Source organism: Megalobrama amblycephala, linkage group LG7 (assembly GCF_018812025.1).
Source record: "Megalobrama amblycephala isolate DHTTF-2021 linkage group LG7, ASM1881202v1, whole genome shotgun sequence".
In the NCBI taxonomy this organism is placed as follows: Eukaryota; Metazoa; Chordata; class Actinopteri; order Cypriniformes; family Xenocyprididae; genus Megalobrama; species Megalobrama amblycephala.
Genome location: NC_063050.1, coordinates 57,515,094 through 57,526,294, shown reverse-complemented (window position 1 = coordinate 57,526,294; position 11,201 = coordinate 57,515,094). Strand labels below are relative to the sequence as shown.

Below are 11,201 nucleotides of genomic sequence, written 5' to 3'. Positions count from 1 at the left end.
TCATGAGTAGCTTTTGCTTTTTTAGATCTGAACTCAATTATTCGATCTCTGTTTGAAGCTGAAAGTGATCCAGATGTTTCACCGGAGCACAATGTCCCAAGAAAGACTGTCAGTTTTGCTCTTCTGGGTATTGAGAGCGTCTGTGATCACAACATTGACACCAAAACACTGGGAGAGTGCACAGTTTTGTTCTTGTTTGTTTGTTTTATTGGCAGTCAAATGAAAATTAAATTAATGAAGTGTCAAGTTATGCATGTTAACATGTATCGAAGGTTCTTCTCAAAATGTAGCCTATAGACAGAAGTTTAAAGTTATTTCTTTAAGTTTTATTCTCCTATGCATTCTTTTACTGTAAAGACATGAATTTTGCTTATATAATTTATTTTCTACAGTTTGTAGCGATGCTTATGTACGCCAGTATTGAAGATGTTGAGTGTTATGCCTATTACATTAACTTTATCACACTTACTGCTGAATAAAATATAGATGTGGTGCTCATAACAGATGCTTGTGGATGATTTCTGTTGAAGGAAACTCCTGCTGTTACTAAAATAACAATAAAATAATCAGAGCAGCAGCGTGTTTTCCTGCATTACATAACCTAAATATCAAAATCACTACACATACATTATATACCCTATATAATGCTATTAATAATAATATCGTATTTTGTTCTCAAAACATTAGCACAAAAATGTTTATACATTTATACATGTTTTATAGAGTTTCTTGCTTCTGTCTCTGAATGTAAGGACAGACCTTGAGTCGAGCAGATCATGTTCTCTGAGCTTCAGCTGCGGACAGATGAATCACGAGACTGTCTGTGTGTGTGTGTGTGTGAGTAAATGATCTGGAAATTAAATGAGAATAAATCAGGATTGCTCTTCATCTAAACTACTCATTACATTATTTCCTATACTTTCTTTCTGAATCACATCTATATAATATTGTGCATATGATAGTCAACTTTGAGTTTGAGGTAATAAAAAGGTACATGAAATATTTCATAGACTGGGGACTGTAAATATGATTCTGATCTTCAGCCACCAGAGGATGCTGCTGAGCACTTATGAATAATGCAAATCAGCTGCTCATTGGTGATTGGTCCAATAATTCAAACATGATAATGACTAGTGGATTTGACACCATCACTGACTATCACTTGATCAAACCACCGGCTAGTGTGTGTGTGTGTGTGTGTGTGTGTGTGTGTGTGTGTGTGAGAGAGAGAGTGTGTGTGTGTGTGTGTGTGTGTGTGTGTGTGTTGCCACTCCCTCATCATATTCCTCTTGTCAAACCAGTTTCTCTGGATCTGATGCAAATCTGTGTGTTTTTCAGTCTGATTATTAAATGGTGAGAAATGAGTTTCCAAGAGTTCAAAAACAACATCTGACATTAATTCCTCTCAACAAAACTCATCACTTTATTGATTTGTGTTAATTTGGACTAGTGTTGTTCCTCATAAGCCGATCACACTGTGTCAGCGCTGTGGTCTGTGTGGCTTTTCTAACATGAAACTGTGAGACACACAAGAGCAGCAGGGCAAGATGAGACTCGCTGCTGGGCGGGACTTCACCGTTCGACTTCCTGAGTGAGTTTCAGTGTCTTCTACACCTGCAGTTCCTTTCATACCTGTAACACTGACACCAAGAGATGGCAGCAATACTGGGAATATTTGGGATTTGTCTGCTGTTCAGCGGTAAGTAAGCTTTAATCTGTTTGAATCTGTGAATTTGTGTATTTACTCATCAGCACAGATCCTCGTGAATCAATCGATTCAGATTCATGTCCAGCAGAGCTTCAGACACACGACCGTCAACAGATAAACTGAGCATGAAGAATCACTTCAGGACTCATTTCAGCTTGAATAGTGTTCACTGGGTTTCTTCATATGCTTCTGAATGGAATAGAATGATAAAAGCTCATGATTAATCAATCTCTTCCAGAATAAAGCGACAGTCGGTAGTTTTTCAGCCGAATCAACTGATTTATCTCTAGGTCGTTCCACAGAACTGAAACACTTTCCTGCATCTGCGGCTCTGAGCCAACGCCCCGAACGCTTCACACGCAAACACACTTCACCAGACTCACATCGACTCTTTCCATCTCAACTCTTCCTCCTACAGCGATGAAATGATCTCGAGAGATGAAGTTTCTCAGATGTTTTACTCAGATGAGGAAAAGACTTAATATTACTGTGTCACTTCAGAGGAGATCTCAACAATGTCTCAAACTGTCCACATTAATTTACACTCATACTGTACTCATACATGTCAGATTTTATTCTCTTGATGAAGCAATTTAGGAGAAACATCTGTTCTTCATATGACATACATAGAAACTCCATTAAGTCTCATGATATGTGAAGGTACAACATTTGAGTAGTAAAAATCTAATTCATTTACATTTATTTTCATCATAACTGTTTACAAATATGTTTGTTCAGCCTCAAGCTTTTTGGTCCTTTTACCGGCCAAAAGTTTGGAATTATGAAGATTTTTAAATGTTTCTGAAAGAGTCTCTTCTGCTTACCACGGCTGCATTTATTTGATCAAAAATACAGTAAAAATTGTGAAATATTTTTATAATTTACAATAGCTGTTTTCTATGTGAATATATAGTAAAGTGTAATTTATTCCTGTGATCAAAGCTGAATTTTCAGCATCATTACTCCAGTCTTCAGTGTCACATGATCCTTCAGAAATCATTCTGATATGATGATTTGATGCTCAAGAAACATTGATGATTATTATCAGTGTTGAAAACATTGAGTGTGTGTGTTATATTTAATAGTTTAACTTGTATAGAGGTGGTCTGATCTTTGTGGGGTGTTAAATGCAAACTCACTATAGTTCATGGAGTGTTTGTGTGTTTCACAGGAGTGCAGGAGACGTCTTCAGTCATGACTGTAGATATCCCACAGGCAATATATAAGATTGCCCTGGATGATAATGTGACGATACCCTGCAAATTTACACCCCAAACAGATGGCGCAAATATCCGAGTGACATGGACAGCAACTCCAGATGTGACAACAGATCCAGCGGTAGTGGAAAACTAACAATCAGTTTCATCTAGCATCACTAATGCTAATACTAGCGCTCGTGTTGATGTGTGTTCTTGTGCTTGTGGTACTGCTGTTATTTTCACAGATTAAGATCGTCACTTACTCTGGTCCCACTTCAATTAAAGTGTATCCGAAATATAAAGGCAGGGCGATCCTAGTGCATGATATCAAGAACGGAAAAGCCGACCTGCAGCTCCTGAGAGTCACTAGCGCAGACACACGATTTCACGCGTGCGAAGTTGAGAATACGGATAATGAAGAGGACGCTGTGTCTGACAGGACCAACCTCATAGTCTTGGGTAAGACACACTGAACTCTTCAGAGAGATGCTGATGAATGAATGAAGAATGGAATTGTTTGAAGATGTTTTGCCACTCATCTGATCAAATGTCATGCGACAGATTGATTTTTCATTGCAGTGAGTGCAGGATCAGTTGGTCGGTAGATCTATTAGTAAAATCTGTTGACTTTAGCAATCGTTGTTTCATTATATGCTATCGTTCAAACATGGCAAAAAGCACTTCTTGTGTTTTTTGCCTCAAGTTTGCATGCCTGTAACTCAAGAAGTATTAAAGATATCTTAATATCTTTTTACATTAAGAAACTTTCCTTTTGGTATCTTCATTTTAAAGACCCTCGATGGTTCAGTCCCAGAGATATGGAGATCTAAATGCGGCTCCAGGAGTAAATTGATCAACTGTATACATTTTCAGTAATCGAAAACCAAACGTGGTTCGCTTTGCACACAGCTGATACTTTTTTCTTTTAAAGAGAGTTATGTTTTATGAAATTCTTTTGATAGAGGGTAACAAGATACATTTCTAGTTTAAACATTATTTATTCTTCAGACATTCCTCTTTAAACACAGTAAGTATCAGCTGTGTGCAAATCGAACCACGTTTGGTTTTCGATCACTGAAAATGTGTACAGTTGATCAATTTACTCCTGGAGCCGCATTTAGATCTCCATATCTCTGGGATTGATCCATTGAGGGTCTTTAAAATTGTAGGATATCTTTCACACTTTTTGAGCTACAGGCATGCAAACTTTGAGTCAAAAAACAAGAAGTGCTTTTTCCCATTTTTGAACTGTCACTTTTGGCATAAAGTGAAACAAAGATTGATAAAGTCAACCGATTTTACTAATAGATCTACCAATCTCTGTGTGAAAATAAAATAATGATGCTGCCATCTTTATTAAGTCATTTTGCACCCCTGTAATTTGGCTCCAAATCTCAGGTGAAAATTGACAAAAATAGTGGATTACTCAGTAAATATACATCTGTTACATTTAATATTTTGGCTTTCATCACTATTTATGTTGGTCTTTCTACAGAAAAAATATTAACAAAATCAAAAATTTGAGCCGGAGAAGTTTCCAAAATTTGGTTGATTTGCAAGGAATGACTCAAAGGTATAACGTACATCCAGACAGTTGTAATCTCAAAACAAACTCTGACAGGGTGATCAGGGCTGCGTTCAGCCCGACAAAACGTTGCAAAACGTGTTCTTTTTGAAGAATTGTCGGAGCCTGATGAAATCGGTATAAATACATGTTTAATAGGCTACTGCAAAATACGCTCGATGTTACCGTCACTGCCCTTGCCGTCCAGAATAAAAGAGAACATCCCAATCGAGTGAAGGGATTTAACTGTGGTTCCTAATTATTGTGGTCCAACATTTGCCTCACATTTCAGGATGAAAAGACAAACATTTCAGGTGAAGGATAATCCACTTCTTACCTCCAAGACTGTGTTATGATCTATATGATCTTATTATTTTTATTGTGAGTATTAGGCCTATCATTATTGCTGATCACTGTTGTTGTGCTTTGATATTGTAATATTTACCATTATATAATCAGAGGAGTATAGAAAAGTTTATGAAAGTGTCACTCCAAAATGCAATAGCAAAATATATAATTATGTATAGTACTTTTACTGTACGTTACATTCATACCCATTGCGCGAGCTGTCTCTTTAATACCGCGTGGTTTATATACTGTACATGTTGTTGTTGATTGGGCTAAAAATTTCTGACACACCCACCAAACAAGAGAAAACGCATCTCAAACCCGTTGCACACCGTTTCCAGGAAACATGTCGTTCAACCCGGAAACCGTAGCAAAACGTTGTTGTGCACCGGTTTGAGCTTGAACATGCCCCAGGTCTGACTACACGACTACTTGCCACACAAGTAAATAATTAAACATGAAAAGTGATTTGAGTTTAAATATTTTATTAAGCGTATTAAACGCAAAGCTTCAGAGAAGAAAAATAGTTCCTAGTGAGCAGCTTTGAGCCTAGACGAACAAACGAGTTCAAACAAGACCGACATGCAGATGTATTTACCAATTAGACATTCCACAAATTAGGTTGAGTCATTTCTAGAGTGTTTAAAGGACATAAAAAATTGGATGGCAAAAAATGTTTTAATGCTGAATGAGGAAAAGACAGAGGTTATAGTTTTTAGCCATTTAAAGAACTCGACAAGAAATGTATTAGATTCGAGCCCACTGGCGCCATATTTGAAAACAGCAGTAAAAGATTTAGGTTTCCTAATTGATAATAACCTTAAATTAGATAAGCAAATTAACTCAGTGGTACGGGCATGTTTTTATAATTTGCGTCTTTTAACTAAAGCAAAACCGTTCTTAATAAACTCTGACCTTGAAAGAGTAATTCATGCCTTTATTTTATCACGGTTAGATTTCTGTAATTCTTTGTACTCTGGCATCACTGCCACATCTTACAATCGGTACAAAATGCTGCGGCAAGGTTTACTAAAGAAGGTGAAGAAATATGAACCAATTACCCCGTGTTAGTTTCCTTAAATTGGTTGCCGGTCCGTTTTAGAATCAAATACAGAATTTTATTGTTCGTGTTTAAATCCTTAACTAACCAGGCACCGTCATACTTGGCAAACCTTTTAATTCCATATAATCCTCCCAGAACACTACGATCAGAGAACCAAAATTCACTTGTAGAACAAAGCGCCTATATAAAGGCTATTCGCTGCGATGGGGCCAAGCCTCTGGAATGAGCTCCCTCTGTCGATCAGGTCCGCCAAATCTCTGTCAATATTTAAGAAATTGTTGAAAGCACACCTAATGTTGGTAGCGTATAATGATTAGATGTGTTTTTTTAATTTATTTTGATGTGGTGTTTTATGTTGTCGATGTATGTTTTTATTCTCCCATGTAAAGCACTTTGGCACAACCTCGGTTGCCTTTTAAATTGTGCTATATAAATAAATAGAACAAGAACAAGACATTTAAGGGATAATGTACAGTTGTATCACATTCACACATAAATAAAGATGAGGACATAAAATATTGATTTGAGAAGAAAGCATTTCAAAATCACCCATTTATTATCTTGTAATCCATTACCATGTACAAATAAATCGTTCTAGCATCAAGACAAAAACTTCAACAATATTACCGAAGGCCTACTAACATTTCAAGATTTGATTCGATTTCAAATGACAAACTTACAATTAATTTTGATTTCGATCTCGATTCGATTTGATTCTATATTGATTCATTTGGATATAGCCTAAGTAAGTATGACTTTATTTATTTATCTTTCAACATTCCTTCTGATGTTCATTCATGTTTATTTGGTGCTGTAACTACTAGTAAAGAAGGAGAGATGATCGGCTCACGGGCCGCTTGAACTGAGGCGCTACAGCCATTCTTGCAATAAAATCGAGAAATCTATATTATAAACCCATGCATATAATAAAATAAATTCCTTTGGCTTAATTTTACAGTAGATACAGTCGATAGCTGAGGCTGTGTTTGTATGAAATGATAGAAACACGTCCTTCTGCGGTGCGATACCCGAGACATGAAAGAAGAGCTCGGATGAGCCTCAGTATACAGTGTTGTGTATACGAAATGGCAACCGACCAATCAGAATCAAGCATCTCAGAGAGTTGCACATGCTACGATGAGCCGTGTGAATGAAATCTTGACCATGATCCTGTTGTGTTCCAGTGCCTCCATCGCCGCCCATCTGCAAGATTGAAGGGGTGTCAGAATACTATCAGAACATCAACCTGACCTGTCGCTCGGAGAAGGGATCGCCCCCACCAACCTACAAGTGGCAAAGATACGACACCAATAACATCGCTCAGCTGAACCCGCCCAAAGCCACCGACCGTACGTGTGTCCGCATGTGTGACGACGCTCAAATACATGATTAAACCTTGTTTTCCTGCATCACATGTGTGTGTGTGTCGGTCTCTCCTCAGTAAACGGAGTGTTGTCGCTCTACAATATCACCAAAGAAACGTCCGGTTTCTTCATCTGCACGTCCACCAATGAGATCAGATCTGAGAAGTGTAATCTGACCCTGGCCGTCATGCCACGTAAGAAAAGCAGCTTCTCACATATTTTGATCTATAGTCATCATGACCACCTAAACCAACTCTTCTCTGTCCGTCTTCATCTTCTCCTGCAGCGTCCATGAGCATGGCCTCCGTTGGAGGGATCGTTGGGGCCGTCGTGGCCGTGGCTCTTATCTTTGGACTCATCATCATCTGCTGCTATTGCTGTCGGAAGAAGGAAAAGGCTGAGGAATACAGGATGGGGTACGACAGCAGAACATGGACACATCTCATCTATCTATCCAAACGGTTGCTAATCTTTATTCCTCTGTGTTTGGCAGGACTCCTGAAGGAGGAGAATTCACAGACAAGGATCCTGAAGGGAAAGTGGACGGACCGGACGAACACGTCAGCTACGAGGAAGAACGCCGCGTGAAAAGCGCAGGCAGACATGATCCGCAAGACGACCGCAGCGAGAGGAGCTATGATCGGCGCAGCGACTACACCGACAGACGAGACGATCCCAGCGACCGCCGGGAGAGGTACGATCGAGATGACCGTTACGATGACCGCCGCGACCGCTACGATGACCGCAGAGACCGCCACAGTGATCGCAACGACCGCTACGATGACCGCAGAGACCGTTACGATGACCGGAGGGATCGCGACGATGACAGTGACCATTACTCCGAGCGCTACGACAGCCGCGACAGGCCTCCCAGCGTCCCGCCCAATAAACCCAATAAACCCAAAGACCCGAGATACTGAGTTCAGACACCGATCGAAGCCCATTCATCAGAAAGTAATCATGCTTTGGTAAATCATAATTTTGACATAACAAGTTTAAAATATGATAGTCATATTAATGAGATGAAAAGTCGGAATTGACACACTTAGGCTACGTTCAAAGGCAAGGCAAATGTGGCCCATTTTTTTGCTGAACGGCACAAACCACGTGGAATCTGATTTTTCAATTCTGATTAGGGCCACTTCTATATGTGGTCCTAAATTCAATACAGGTCCTATTTTTTTACAATGTGATCTATTTTTTTTTTTAAATCTTTGCTGCGTGTGATGTACATTGTGTGCGTTACAATGCGGCACGCTTTAGTTTAGAACGGCGATTAACTTACCTGTACAATAAGATGTTTATAATTCTCCCGTTTAAGTTAAGCATCCAGATGGTATAAACACACGTCTTATGGAGCGCTCTCGGAGTATGCATTTATTTGTCATTTTAACCATTTGGAAACAAAGCGTAAATGTGGATTTCAAAGATTTCTTATCCTGTTGCGCCCTCTATAGGACCAGCGACGAGCATTAAAGTCGACTAATGTGATCTCATCTGAGCAGCCGAATATGAATTCATGCGACTTTTACGTCGCTCTAGTTTAGATCAGCATCCGTCACCATTCTGTGCTCTTGGGAGTCATAACTGTGACTTTTAATGTCATGATTCAGATTTACCAAAGCATGACAACAACAAACCTTTCCATCCTCATATGCTGAATATGAGATTTGGCAGAATAAAGGGGCTTTAATGAATCTTTCTCTGGAGAAACCATCAACGCAGTGGCTGTTTTATCAAATGTGAATGCCCTGATAATGGCGTGTCAGATGGATGATGGGATTGATGAGCTGTATTGTTTGATTTTACTGCTGTTCATGTATTGTGAAAGGCCTGTGTTTGAAAGCCCCTCATATTTAAGAGGGTTTCTGTATTTTTATGACTCTTGTTTGTCTCTGTTGATGTTTCAACTGGTTTTTCTGGGTTTTTACAGTCTTTTTAACCTCAATATTCATTTATAGGACTAAATTGTGAATCTATTAGATTTAAGTTTATTTCAATCTATTTTCGCTTTCTTTTTGTATTGTTTCAAAATAAAACATTCAAGCATATGTCTTGTGTTGGCAGAATAACTGGTTTCACCAAAGTTCCTCATGCAGCTCATTTAACATTCAGGCTTCTGTTTTAAAATGTGACGAACGTGAAGCTGGACTGCAGCGGTTAGTGGCCTAACTAACCCATTTACAGCTGGTCATCTGTCGTCCAGCAGCTTCTCTCTGTACATCTGTGCATTATGATTCAATGTGATGAAAAGCGTCCCTGATGTTCTTGTTGATTGTGAGTTTTGCACCAGTCTATTTTAATTTAAGATGTTAGTAAATGTAATTATTCTTAAACAGTAAATTTGGATCATGTCATGGGAATCATATTTTCCTGTATATGACATAAATGTATTGATCAACATAGAGAAGATCATGTAGTTTTTATGATTTGAATTTTTATTATTTTGATTAATTTGTACATTACATTGTATGTTCTGATGTTGTTTATTTTCTAAGATATGACATTATTAAAGGCATGTTTTTACTCAATATTTCTCAGTGTGGTGGTATTTTTAGTCAGTTTCTGTATAGACAAAACCCTTCAAGTGTTACGAAACAGCTGCTGAACGTACTCTGTTACTAACGTGACTTTGGTTCCCCGAGATAACGGGAACATGTATTGTGTCGATAGACGTGATGGGACAAACTCCTTTTTCTCCAAATGCTGAAGCCATACTGAATCAAGGCAAGGTACTCGTGGGTTGAACTCACTCAGAGGTCAAAGCCCAGCTAAACAGAGAGAACCACGCCGTGCCTCTGGTGGAGTGTGCTCTCACACTTATATCGAAGTATAAGCCAATGCAATGGTGTCCACTATCTAGCAGGACAATCTTTGTTTTGTGACCGGGTGCCCTTTAGTGCGGCCTCTGAAGCACACTAACAGCTGCTCTGACTGTCTGAACTGGGCAGAGCACTCAATATAAATTGTTACGGCCAGACAAGGCAGAGTAAGTTTAATTCTCGCTCGTCTTGGAAACGGGAAGAGCAGCCAGTGTAATTACCTGTGCTCTGAATGGATGACCATGAACTGCATTCTCCACAATGACAAGGAAGTTTCTGCAAAGGATAAATTGATTTCTAGCCCTTGCATTAGCTCTACTGCTAGATATATTTATGGAGATGACAAATAAAAACCCACCCTGTACAGCTATGATCAGCTGAGCTTTCAATGTTGCTATGAAAAGGCCAAAGCTGACCGGTTGGTTCTCCGAGGTCCTCCTCCAGCCCGGAGAAGGTGGCTCATTCCCGGTCAAAGTCGGATCCGGCAGCCCTCCTGGAGGGTGTTCCCCAGTGCTTTGCTGACTGAATCAGGCCATCAGGGTCTTGGGGAGAGGTAATGGCTCCCCCCACAAAGCCCACTCTGGGTGGGCATGCGATGGATCTTTCAGGGACTGAATTCAATAGTGAAAGTTGTCATAGGAGATTTCGTCTCTTAACCCCACTGACTGCTCTTTCAGTCACGTAAATTATGCGTTTACATTCCATCTCCATTATCACGAAACCCACGACACACAACAATCACAGCTCCGGTCATGGCGTCCTCCATCCACTGGTTTTAGTGCCGCGCTTAAAGACGCCGCTTCGGAGTTCCTATTTCCGGTGCGAATGCAAACAGGAACATGGTCCAGGGAAGAAATTAGTTTTTGGGGAACTATCCTAGTGGCTAATTCCTATAACTGAGTTCCTAGAACTATTCTGTGCGAAAGACCCTAATGGGAACCTGCTGTTTAGTGACACGGATTTAAAAAGAATACATTTGAAAAACATTAAATAAATTGTATAAAATTACAACATATAAAACAGGCAACATGACTGAATAATAATGTTTTTTTTTTTTGTTTTTTTTTGAGTACAGATCAAATCTACCATCATTACCATCATTAGACACTCTTTTAACCAAAGTGACTTGCGTT

At 39.3% G+C, this 11,201-nt stretch overlaps 1 protein-coding gene across 1 annotated transcript; it reads left to right on the top strand.

Annotated features, from left to right (window-relative positions):
• The first annotated feature begins 1,521 nt into the window (after positions 1–1,521).
• Positions 1,522–9,777, top strand: gpa33a (glycoprotein A33 (transmembrane), paralog a). The gene is made up of 7 exons (XM_048198315.1): positions 1,522–1,699; positions 2,880–3,046; positions 3,153–3,366; positions 7,067–7,231; positions 7,324–7,440; positions 7,533–7,662; positions 7,740–9,777. Exons 1-7 carry the CDS (start codon positions 1,654–1,656, stop codon positions 8,164–8,166), a joined length of 1,266 nt encoding a protein of 421 aa, XP_048054272.1. The 5' UTR covers positions 1,522–1,653; the 3' UTR covers positions 8,167–9,777.
• Positions 9,778–11,201: the final 1,424 nt, after the last annotated feature.

Bases quoted from the DNA above. Each gene is read 5' to 3' on its own strand.
- gpa33a (XM_048198315.1), top strand. From the start codon at position 1,654: ATGGCAGCAATACTGGGAATATTTGGGATTTGTCTGCTGTTCAGCG. The intron at 3,047-3,152 runs GTAGTGGAAAAC...TTATTTTCACAG, and splicing joins ATGTGACAACAGATCCAGCG to ATTAAGATCGTCACTTACTC. The intron at 7,232-7,323 runs GTACGTGTGTCC...GTCTCTCCTCAG, and splicing joins CCCGCCCAAAGCCACCGACC to TAAACGGAGTGTTGTCGCTC.